General features: G+C 37.2%; 2 protein-coding genes and 1 long non-coding RNA gene across 4 annotated transcripts; 1 reads left to right on the forward strand and 2 right to left on the reverse strand.

Annotated features, from left to right (window-relative positions):
- Positions 1–2,701: 2,701 nt before the first annotated feature.
- Positions 2,702–3,961, reverse strand: LOC130998486 (uncharacterized). The gene is made up of 2 exons (XM_057923903.1): positions 3,919–3,961; positions 2,702–2,967 (listed from the first exon to the last, which is right to left on the reverse strand). Exons 1-2 carry the CDS (start codon positions 3,959–3,961, stop codon positions 2,702–2,704), a joined length of 309 nt encoding a protein of 102 aa, XP_057779886.1.
- Positions 3,807–10,425, forward strand: LOC130997090 (protein STICHEL-like). The gene is made up of 6 exons (XM_057922361.1): positions 3,807–6,286; positions 6,611–6,830; positions 7,870–8,415; positions 9,119–9,656; positions 9,800–9,881; positions 10,182–10,425. Exons 1-6 carry the CDS (start codon positions 4,097–4,099, stop codon positions 10,281–10,283), a joined length of 3,678 nt encoding a protein of 1,225 aa, XP_057778344.1. The 5' UTR covers positions 3,807–4,096; the 3' UTR covers positions 10,284–10,425.
- On the reverse strand, positions 7,884–10,277 carry LOC130997091 (uncharacterized). Of its 2 annotated transcripts, XR_009092954.1 has the most exons (3): positions 9,595–10,277; positions 9,291–9,497; positions 7,884–8,167 (listed from the first exon to the last, which is right to left on the reverse strand). It is a non-coding gene; the product is annotated as an uncharacterized LOC130997091 (long non-coding RNA). The 2 variants fall into 2 exon arrangements; XR_009092953.1 differs by lacking the exon at positions 7,884–8,167 and having other exon boundaries at positions 9,106–9,497; positions 9,595–10,187.
- Positions 10,426–12,718: the final 2,293 nt, after the last annotated feature.

Below are 12,718 nucleotides of genomic sequence, written 5' to 3' on the forward strand. Positions count from 1 at the left end.
TGGCTTTTCTAGATTAACAGAACTTGAATCCTCAAAGTCCTCCAGAGTGGAGTTGGACTCAACTTTCTCCTCACTGACTCGCTTGTGAGGTCACTGTTTCCACAACTTCTCTCGAGCTGAACTCAGACTCCTCCTCCAAGCTAAACAATACCTCACTAGGTCGATGAATGTTGTCGTAGTAAGGGGCTAGCTTTCTCTTCAAGCTTCTGCGACCTTGCATACACAACACTAATAAATAAATCAAACGCACCGGAGGGAGAAAATAACCGAGTTAAAAGAAAGAAATAAAATAAACATGAAAAACAAATGTAACACAATCAAACGCCTAAAGCCTTCCCCGGCAACGACGCCAAAATTTGACTTAACCCAAAACACCTAAGGGATTGACTCGCAATTGTACGAGGTCATCCTAGTGTGATAAGCTAACCCAAGCCGTCTCTCAAGAAAGGCTAAACAGGGCTCTGATCATGCTACGCACAGAAAACAAGAAATAAACCTAAACACTCTAATCAGAAGTTTGGGTCTGACACTCTCTTTTCGATTAGCTAATGCGTAATTAAAATAAAGCATATAAATTTATCTAGGCAAGAGATAGGAAGCAGGCAAATGAAACAATAAGACAACATAAAGAACTAGGGTTCTAATCTAACAATTTAGAAAGCAATAATTAAATCCAAAATCATAAAGCAACAACTATCTAGGCAGGGGAAATAAACAAGCATTCAAACCTATGGAAGCTTTAGCCATCATTAATCCTAAAGAACATGTAAACGAAAAGCAACACAAATTCAACAGAGAACTACACTAACAAATCAACCAACGATCTAACTATACTAACTAGGCGATAAGATTAACAAAGCATAAATTAATACTAAATATCATTATCAAAACATGTTTAATTATCTAAGAAAAGAACAACCAAGAAAGCTTGTAGAATTCGGTAAATCAATAGATAGAACTTACAATTGATTAAAGGAAAAGACGACCTAGCGTAATCTGAGAGTTTCTAATGTGTTTCTCCCTACCAAAATTCTAAGAAAATATAGTAAAAAACGCAGCTGGGGGCTGGCTGGGTCGAGAGTGATGAAGAAAACCCTAAAAATGGGTTTTTATACCCAAAATTCGTAACTGCCGGATTTACGCGGGAGGCCGCCGCCCCCTACGGCGCCGCCACCTACCTCATTCGCATCATGAGATAAATTGAATGCAGGCGGGCGGCGTGAGGCGGTGGCCGCCGTGAGGCGGCAGTGGCCGGCTCCGAAAGTCTTCAAAATGCGGTCAAAACTTCACGAAACGCCAAAAACACCTCGACACCCTGAAAACCGACAAGAACGAGCACAACTCCATTGAGCAAGTATTCAACAATACAAATATGCACAGAACATGCTCAAACGTGCATCCCAAGACCCGCAAATATCAACAAAAAATGAGGTAAACAATCCCCGCCTATGTACTCGGCTCTATCCCAATGACCGCCATGATGTATAATGATAAGTCGATACGCCATCTGTTGAAAGAAATTACACAACTTATAAATATATTGAAAATGAAAATCGTGTACAAAGAATGCTAACCGTGTATAAAAATTATAAACCGTGTTCATATCGTGTATAGTTTCGTGTACATACTCGTGCACTGAAAAACCTTAGTTGTGTAAAGACTCGTGCACTGAAAAACTCTAGTCATGTATAGATTCGTGTACAATTTGAAATATTAAACTATGCATTACAATAGCTACAAATCAATCAAAATTCAAGGTTTATGGCATAAAAATACATTTGTGTAGTGTTATGTGTATACTTCTTCGTGTGCTCAAGATCATTCAACTTAGGAATTTCGTGTGCTACTGTAACTAAAATCTAAATATGGTCAACATTAAAATATACAGTATATTAACAATAAATAAATCAAAAAATTATGTTTGTGGCATGAAAGTAAATTCGTGTATATTTCGTGTATCATTTCGTGTACTCAAGAACAGTCGACCTAAGATTTCGTGTCCTACTGTAATTCATAAATAAATATTTGATACCTACAATATTCACTTCAAAATATTAAATTATGCATTATGTTAACAACAAATCAACTAAAAAATTAGATTTGAGGCATAAAGCTCATTCGTGTACATTTTCGTGTACTCAAGAACATGCGTTTTTTCAACTTTATTACATACCTTAATAGAAATGAAGCTGCACCTTCGAGAATCAATAATATTTTCAAACTCTAGCACTCCATATCTTATTTTCAAAATTTCTTTCTCTACGAATACAGTTTTTTGGATTTTCAAATACTATAATGCAAGTGTATGCCTTTTGATTCCAGGTAATAACCAGGTAATAAACTTGTATTTAACTAAAGTTTACCAACCAAAATTTAGAAGTATAAATGAATGTACGAATTGTAATGAAAATAAAATAGAAATAAATGTTATTGCCATGTCTGTGCTCTAATTAAATTTTAGGTAATGTAGTACAATATATTGCTATCCAAACTAACATATTTTCTGACAACTTAATTAATAGGTTGCGTGTCTTGAACTGCCCCCACACGACATGGATGCTTGAAGGTGGTTGAGAACAACTACTGCGTGGTATCCTTGGCCGCCCCCAAGCGCCCTTGGCCGCGTCCGCCACCTTCTCGGCGGCGCCCTTGGTCGTCTCTTTGGCGCACGCTCCTTGGTCTTGTCTGTCGCACCCTTCACCTACTCCGTGGCCTCGTGCGCCTGCCGCTTCGTCTTGTCGGCCATGTCGCCGACGACGTCTCTCATCTCGTAGGCCTTCTCCTTAGTTTTTCCGTTCATCTGCCACGCTCTCTCCTTGACAGAGTCGACAGTGTCGTCGGCGCTCTCCTTGGCTCTGTCCATCATCTCTCGAGTCTTCTCCTTGGCAGAAAGCTGACCACGGCTGAAACGAGTTGAGTCGCGCCGTAGAGAGAGAAGCAATTGACCCCTTTTTATTTTCTTGTTTTCTGCAAAAAATAGTTGGATTAATATTATGATGTCAGCACAGCAGTTGGAGGAACAAAAAATTTTTGAAAGCAAGAATAAATTGAGAGAGAGAGAGAGGAGAGGAGAGGAGATGAGAGAGAGGAATTTTGTGGGCCCCACTGAGGATATACTTGTCTTTTCCCTACAAAATGACTACTTTTGCTATAGTTTTATAGATGTGGCTTTTTTGAAAATTGTTTTTATATTTTAGGCTACTAATATACTCCCTCCGTCCACGAAAGAACTTCTTATCTTTCCTTTTTGGGACGTCCACAAAAGAACTTCCTACCTATTTTTGGACTATACCCCACCACTTATAATCCTCTTACTTTTCACTTTTCACAACTCTCAATATTAATTATAACACATTTTCACCACTCCCAATACACTCAACTACCTTTTATCCACTCTCAATACACTCAACAATATTTTTTCTTAAAACCCGTGCCACTCCCTCCTAGGAAGTTCTTTCATGGACGGAGGGAGTATATTACCACAAAGATTAATTAACTAATGAGCCCACTACTTACTCTTATCTTTATACCTATTTTTATAAATTTCAATATATTTTTATCTCTTCACCAACTTATTTTTTCTACTAATTACACATTTATTAATCTTTGTGTTGAAAAGTAATGAGACATTTGTAGTGGGATAGAGGATGTACTAATTTGAAGAAGAAAAAAATAGAAAACGAATATTAAAAATATAAAATGAATTTCCATTTTGCATGGTCGAGACTCGTGAAGTGGGAAAAGGGGACTTAAAAAAAGCAAAAACAAACAAGCCCTAAAGACCGAGAGTCAAAAAAGGAAATCTCCCACAACTCATTACAGCATAAATATTGCGAGGGAGGGAAAAAGGATTTTTCCCCATTTCAATTATTTGCTCTGCGTCTTAAACCATGGAAATAATTGAGCAGTAATTATTGCCTTCAAATCCATTATTTATGTTAGGTTGAGCAGAAGTGCTCATTAAAGAAAGGCTATTAAGATCTACAGATCTGCATTTCAAAACAAAAATGTGGGAATGAATCATATCGTGTATGCACTTCTTTCTTCTTTCCTGATTTAGTCCGGCGGCGGCGGCGGTGGCGGTGTTGGACTCAGTATGTCAGTTGAAGTGCGTGACGGTGGCGGGATTGATCACCGGCCGAGCAACCTGCATTTAAAGAAGGAGCTCACGCAAATCAGAAAGGCGGCGAGGGTGCTAAGAGACCCCGGAACCTCCTCATCTTGGCGGTCGCCGCCGCTTGGTTCTGCGAGATCCCTCACCAAGCTTCACTATAAGAATGGTAATACCATTGCTTCTTCCTCTCAACACATTTTGCAGCCACCGTTGCTAGTTGGGAGTAGTAATAGCTATGTTAGTGGCAATCTTATTAATAATAATAGTAATAGTAATGATGCTAGTGGTAGAGTCGTTTCGAAAGCGAAACAGGATAGGAGGAGGGTGTATTTGTATAACTGGAGAAATCAGAAATCTGAGAGTGAGAGGAGTAGGCAGATTGGTGAAGATGATTGTGAGAATGCTAAGGATGAGGGGTCGTCCTCTACTCGGGAGGGGAGTATTGAGACTGATAGCATCAATGTTGGTGGGAATGATTCGAAAAGTGATGGTTATATGAGTGATAGGTATGGGTCGTTGATGTCCAAATGTAAAGATTCTAACTTCACGCCATCTATTAGGCGTACTATTAAGAAGAAATCGAAGAGGAACAATTATTCTAGTGCTAGTTCTAGGCATCAAAAGGAAAAATTGCAAATGAGGATGATATTGAGTAGATATGCTAAGAATGTAGCAGACTGTTCCCCTGGTGTGAGAATGAGGAGGGACGATTTGGCGAACTTGGTAGATCAGTCTGATGATAATGATGATTATTGCAATTCTGAGGATTTAGGTAGAGATTCTGCAATATCACCTTTGCTTGCTAGGCTCAAGAATAAGGGTTGGTCTTATTCACCCACAAAGTTGTTGAGGATGCATAGGAAGGAGGATGATTCCGTTTCATATAGCACGCAAGCATTGTCAACGAGCTCTTATAATAGATATGCCATTAGGAACCCAAGTACAGTTGAGTCTTGGGATGCCACCACTGGGTCATTGAATGGTGCTGATGATGAGGTGGATGATCAGTTGGATCTGCCTGGACGTCAGGGTTGTGGAATTCCTTGTTACTGGTCTAGAAGGTCGACACCAAAGTCTAGATATGGAAGTTCTTGTTCTCCATCTCTTTCTGACGCTCTTAGAAGAAAAGGAAGCAGCTTATTTTGTGGAAATCAGACCATGCCCCACGGAAGACATCATCGCTTATCTTTGGCTTCCAACAAGAGGAGACTCTGCTCCAAGACAGCAGGTCAAAGCCTCATTCCTCTTCTTGACAATGGTGCTGATGGCCTCGGAAGATTATCCATGAGAAGTGGGAACAGTGATGATGAGCTCTCAACAAATTTTGCAGAGCTTGATTTAGAGGCCTTGAGCCGGTTGGATGGCAGGAGGTGGTCTGCAAGTTGTAGAAGTCAGGAAGGGCTTGAGTTAGTAGCGTTGAATGAGGAAGCACGTGAAGAAGGTTCTCCTGAGAATATTCGAAGCCTGAGCCACAAATATAGGCCAATGTTTTTTGACGAATTAATTGGCCAAAATATAGTTGTTCAATCTCTTATGAGTGCGGTTACAAGAGGGCGGATTGCTCCTGTTTATCTATTCCAAGGTGCTCGTGGAATTGGAAAAACTTCAGCTGCTAGAATCTTTGCTGCTGCTTTGAATTGCATTGCCACTGAAGAGAGTAAACCCTGTGGGATCTGCAGGGAATGTGCTGATTTCATGTCTGGAAAGAGCAGGTATCTTGAAGAAATTAATGGCTCCAATAAGAAGGGAACTGACCAACTGAAAACTCTGTTAAGAAACATATCAGTGGTTCATCCCTCGGCACTTCCACATTACAAAATTTTTGTCATTGACCAGTGTCATTTACTGCCCTCAAGAACATGGCTGGCATTTCTTCGACTCCTTGAAAAACCTTTGCCCCGTATTGTTTTCATACTCATTACAACTGACGTTGACAATGTACCACGCACTATATTGACTCGGTGCCAGAAGCACATTTTCAACAAAATTAGCAATGGTGATATTGTTACGCGCCTGAAGAAGCTTTCAACTGATGAGAATTTAGATGTTGATCCAAATGCGTTAGAGTTGATTGCTTCAAATGCAGATGGTTCACTACGAGATGCAGAAACCATGCTGGACCAGTTGAGTTTGTTTGGGAAACGAATCACTAAGTCCCTGGTGAATGAGCTTGTGAGTTAAGAAAACCTATATTTAAATCTATAGTTAAATCTTTGTTATCCTGCCTTTTGATTCTGGATAGTCCTTTTTTCTTCCTGATTTGCATTCAGATGAAGAGATGAAGAACTCTTTTTGTATTTTTTCCCCCCGTTTTCAGTATATATATATAAAAAAAAGGGAAATCTTGCTCTTGCTTAAATAAGAGTTTGTATGTATTTTAACAAAAAAGTAAATACAAATGTTGATATCAACAGATCATTTGATTTCCATAACTTCAAATCAAGTTAAATAGTCTATTGAATTATGTTAAATTGTCATCTGATGTTTCTTATGCAGATGGGGGTTGTCTCTGAGGATAAATTACTGGACCTTCTGGAGTTAGCAATGTCATCAAATGCTACAGAGACAGTTAGAAGAGCCAGGGAATTGATGGATTCGGGTGTTGATCCATTAGTTTTAATATCTCAGTTGGTGACACTTATTGTGGATATTATTGCTGGGACTTATTCAAATGCTGATGCAAAGCACAACTATCCGTTCTGTGGTGGGAGAACCTGTAAGTTCTTCTCTTTTACTCTGTTTAGCGTACCTTCATTTGGTAGCATTGCGCTGCAATTTGCCTATTCTCGCACATACTACACAGAAAGGTTCTTTTCATCTTTTATTTGGGTTTGCAAAAACCATTATTTTCATTCTGGTGTACACACATGGAAGTTTTCATGCTAAATTACTTTGATTGTCAACTTAATCAGCACAATTTTTAGTAGACAAATTGAGATTTGTTGTTATCAATTGAATATCTCATTGGGCTGTGTGTTCCACATCGGAATTGTTTGTAGATATATCTTAATTATATGATTTTTTCTATGTATATCATTCCGAAGACGTGAAGCTCATGTAATTTTATGTGCTGGAGATTTGGCAAACAAATATCTAATTTTGGCGAAAATGCTTGAGTGCACCCTTATATTTTCCCTAGCATATTAGCTGCTAAAGTAATTTTGGTTTAAATACAAGATTAGTGCTGGCAAATATTGATATCAACACTGTTCTCTTTATATAACATGCTTTGCAGTACTTATCAACATATAAAACTGAAATTATTTACTTGCAATTAGTGAAAAATGATAGAAATGGCACGGGGGTTAATATTGTTCAAATTTAGTCCAATATTTAAATCTAATGTACTTTCGTGGTACGGAGGAGATCCACTTCATATAATAATTACAATTAAAATTACAATAATCATGCTGCAACTCACGAGGTGCAAATGCAATTCTAGTTGTTATTGCATAGCCTATAAATGCCTTTGGTGCTGTTCTTTTAACATGCTGACCCCTCTGCGTATTACATCTGCTGCAATTGAACCAGCAAATGGTTTCAATATGTGATGTTACTTTTTGTACTTTTTATATTAATCAAATGCTCTCTGATCCTTCATGTTTGATCCTGAGATTCAATTAATAGAAAATGAATAAGATTTTTAAAGCTTTTCCTACATCTGAATTTTTGAAGCATTAAATACTTTACTTATCCAGTACTGGAGTCTTAGATGTTCCCATAATTTCTAAAACCATTGATGGTTGATTTTTCAGTGACTGAAAGGGAATTGGACAGACTTAAGCATGCTTTAACTCTACTATCTGAGGCAGAAAAGCATCTCAGAGTTTCAACTGAACGATCAACCTGGTTCACGGCAACCCTATTACAATTAGGTTCTCTATCTTCTCCTGATCGAACTCAGTCCACCAGTAGTCGACGACAGAGTTCAAAGGTAACTGACCAGGAGCACATAAGTATGCTTAGAGAAGCTACAGTCCCCAAGCAGAACACAGATGCACAATTTGCACTTGAAAAATCAGGTTCTCCATCACCCTTTATGGTTGCTGCTCACTGCAATACAATGAGCAACGAAAAAACAGTCAGACTAATTGCCAAACCCAATCAACGCCAATTCACTGATGGTGAAAATCTGACCGACTCAAATGGTGATTGCGCAACTGGTAAAACGACAGTGACATGCATGGATTCAAAGATGTTAATTAATATCTGGCTCCAATGTATTGAGAAATGCCATTCTAAGACATTGAGGCAACTACTTCATTCTTATGGAAAGCTTGTTTGTTTGTCAGAAATGAAAGGTAAAATTTCCACCCTAAACAACTAGGATATTTCTGGTTCTTTCTTTCTTATGCTTTATAGGCCAACAGTTTAAAAGACGATGCATTGTATTTGGAGGTTGTGTGTGACTGCCTATTCATATTGGATTATGGAAGTAGAACCTCCTTCAGGTGCACTATAACACTTAAAATGCCAGGAATAAAATCTTTCCTTTACAAGTGTACAGGAGAAGGGAAATAAAATTTGATATTGATAGAATTAAAATTCTTTCCTTTTGGATGTATACCAACTGATAAAAAGAAGATTTTTGATTGATTTATTACTTAATTATAGGTATTATAATTTGATTACTTGTAGGGATATCTTATTTTATTATTTGATTATATATAAAGTACATAGGAGTGGCGTGGAACATTTTAGTTGGGAAATCGGTGTTTAGCTGGTCAGGAGAAAACTTGAGGAACTCTTTTGTTTATTATTTTTGTTCTCTTCAATCAATATTCCTGTCGTCTTGTTCGCTATAATTGTGATACCCTTGGCTCTATCATAACCTGGCTCGGAAAACTAAACTTTTGGTTGAATCATGCATTACTTTATTTGTCTTTGGCATTTGAATGTCTCACTCGTTCTCACATAATTTCCTGGATATCATGTCGAACGAGAATAATCTTAATCCCCATATATAATAGCATGGTCATTTCAAGTGCATGCTTGTTTATGCAGGTGGTTTTATTGCTCACATTGCGTTTGAGGATAGTAATATCAAGAGCAGAGCAGAAGGTTTTCTTAGCAGTATCACTAATGTATTTGAAGTTGTTTTACGAAGCAACGTAGAGGTTAAAGTAAGTCTGCTGGATAATTGGAAAGTCAGAACTTCCTCTGCAGACGTAAGTACCTCAGAAGATGGCAAGTCAGATCTTCCTTTGCGGAGAATTGAATCCATCATCCATGAGCAACGGTTGGAGACTGCATGGCTGCAGGCAATGGACAAAGGCGCCACTGGATCATTGAGCCATTTGAAACCAGAAAGGAATCAAGTGTTGCCGCAGGATGGCATAGATCATCCGAAATCGAAGGATTCTCTGGATGTGCCCTTGCAGCACTGGGAAGACGAGTTGCATCATGAGATTAAAGTACTGAAAAGTAATGATGGAATGGCGCATCAGAAGGATCAGACAGTTAAGAAGATCGGTCATTACCCCATATCTCCGAGCTTGCTGCATAATACCAGCTTCCCAGATAACTTCACCAAAGATAATATGTAAGTCAGTTTTAATAATTCCAAATTTCTGAAACAAGGTTATGGAGCTTAGGTTTCTTATCTGTTCTAAAACCCAGAAAAGTAAAGTGAGAGAATTGTTCCTTCCCTGTCATTGTCTTCTCATTTCCTTTATTCTTCTGCAGGGGATATGAATCTAGTACCGGGGCAGGCGGTTGCAGCGGCTTGTTCTGTTGGAATAACCGCAGACCTCATGGAAGAAGAAAGGTAGGCTCTTCTGTTTTTCAGTCCAAATTTATACCCAATCATTTGTTTTGATTTTTAATCTAGACTGAGCCCATTATTCCCGTACCCATAGTCGCATAGCACATCATTATTATTATTCGGTAGAGTTGGCAAAACGAGCCCGGGCTGGTTGGTTTCCATCTTTTCTCGCCACGATCGGTTGTCAATGCGACTATCTGGCAGTCGAAAGGAAAAGTGGGCTAAATCTGGATTTAAAAACGAGATAAATTTATGGGGTACTAATATGTGAATATGAAAAGTGAACTTGTGTTTCATCTGCAGGGTGTACAAGGCACTCCTTCACGTCCGCACAAAGGTGGGCGATTTTCTATATTTGGAGAGTGTGCTAAATCGAGGACCACACAAAACAGATTCACTAGATGATCACCCAGTCCCATTTCTATTTATAGGCTGAACTGAGCCTCTGATTTTCAAATATGTGGAAATATATAGGATGTAAAGTTATTATACATTTGCCTCATCAATTCTATCAACGGTATCAATAAAAATTACAGACGTTTTTGTATTGCTATGGAAGTAGATCGATTTTTGTTTGGTTTAGCATTGAGCTCAGTACTTGTCTCATTTTGAGCTAATTAGGGCTGATATTGGTTTAATATTCATGAAACAAGTTTATACTACAGTCTAGGATTTGCTTCACTCCTAAGTTATGGATGTATATTTTGCACTATCATGAAATTTATTGGGTGAAATTTTTTAGAAATAAAGTACAAAAATACATAATAATTTGAGCTGATATGATTCTTGCCAAAAATACATGAGAGCTGGTCTCCTAGTCCTATACATTCGTCCACACCGTTCCTATGCAATCCAAAAAATGTGACCCGATCCGACCCAACCCGACCCAATCCAACATTGAATTAAACTGTTCCTACTACGTCGAGAGAAGCAGCATTGTTGCCGGGAATCATCGACATCATAGAAGCAGCATCTTCGCTGGGAATCTTCTCATCGAGACAGAAGAATAAAGTTCTTCCTTGTTTGCTCAATTAAGAGGGTGTTTGGTTGAGCTTATAAGCTGTTTAGGAGATTATAAGCTATTTCAAACTGTTTGGTAAAATAAACTGCTAAACAATTTATAAGCTACAAAATAAGCTTCAAGAGCTTATAATCTCTTCAAAAACTAAGTTCCTCAATTCTAACTTATTTTTTTATAATCTCATATGCAATAATCATTTTATAAATATTTTTCAACTCTAATTTATTATTTTCATCATATATAATTCAAGTTCATTTCTCTTCGATTTTCTCTCTCTAGAAAAAAATTCTCTCTCTAACTTATAAGATCAATTATCCAAACACGACAACTTATAAGCTCTTAAAAACTATATCTTATAAGCTCTTGAAACATCTTATAAGTTCCAAGAGCTTATAAACTCTTTAAAATAAGCTTTGCCAAACACCCTCTAAATCTTATTTCTAAAAAAAATAGATTTCTATACTTGTTTCTTGTTCTATCTTGATTGTAACTTTTTCTTGTTTTTATAATTTAGCAGCAAATGATTCTATTCTCTTGAATTATGGTATCGATGTGTGTTAAATTGGAGAGTTGTTTCAAAATGGCATGAATTTTAATCAAGATATTGAGCTTGCCATTCGTCAATGTGCCTTGTTGAATTTCAAGACTTTGTGTCCAGATGTTTCATTGTGCTGCGTTTAAGCTCCTGCATCATAGCCTTTCTCCTTCACAACCCATGATTTCATAGTAGCTTATAATTAAGTCATGATGATCTCAATGAGATTTGCACCTAAAAGGAATAGTATGGCTTTTGATAAAAAAGTAATGTGAAAATCATATTCCTATAATTAATAAGGTAAAAAAGCAAAGCTAAGTGACAATGGAAATGATGGAAATTGTGTTGGTTACATGATACAAGCTGATTGAATTGTCGTGCGTTGAATAACACAAAATGAAGAATATGGTTGAATAGCTTGACAAGATTCAAGTTGCTTCTGCTCTATGTTGTAGGGGAAAAAAAAAAGTCTGATTTCCAATGTAAGGCTCTTTTTTGAAGTTGGAAGTGGAATTCCTTTCTTCTTTTTCTTTTTTCTAATTTATGTTTTATTGTAAAAGAAGAATTTGTTCTCAAATCCCAATTACAGGGTGTAATTGTAATGCACAATGTTTAATTTTGAGTTTGTTTTATATGAATTCTGTATTTTGTATCACAATACATGTCAGGTGCTAAACTTAGACGCATACTTTTGTTATTAATTTTTTTTATATATAAATTACAGTATTAAATTAAATAAAGATATGTAAAAGTCGCGCCACAGAGGACTCGAACCTTTGGCCTTAAGCATTAACCCCTTACCGCTTGGCCAACACATATTTTCAGGTCTTCATCATTTATACTGTTGTGCAGTTTCTTTTGAGGTTTCAGTTGGTGTCTGGGAGTTTCGGAATTCAGTGGGACTTTTGACAGAATTTTTTTGTCAAAAAGGTAATAATTTGTTTTTTTTTTTTTAACACCCATCTTATGATAGATATCAACCAAAGACAAAGATTACAATAGGACTTAGTCCAAAAGTGACAAAGGCCTAAAAAAATACTGATAAGCAATCTACCTATCTGAAGGGTTGTTATACTGAAAGTAAGACTTTTATGCTTGTATACATTGATTCCTTAGTTCACTGCGATTCTTCTATCTGAAATATTGTTATTGCATAATCCTATTATAGTCGAATTTATCTCATACTATAAATTATATGGTGTGTTGTAGATCACAGAAGATCATATAATCAAACAAAGTTGAGATATAAATTGAGTTTACAATCGAGGTAATCATGGACGAGTT

Source organism: Salvia miltiorrhiza, chromosome 8 (genome assembly GCF_028751815.1).
Source record: "Salvia miltiorrhiza cultivar Shanhuang (shh) chromosome 8, IMPLAD_Smil_shh, whole genome shotgun sequence".
Classification (NCBI taxonomy): Eukaryota; Viridiplantae; Streptophyta; class Magnoliopsida; order Lamiales; family Lamiaceae; genus Salvia; species Salvia miltiorrhiza.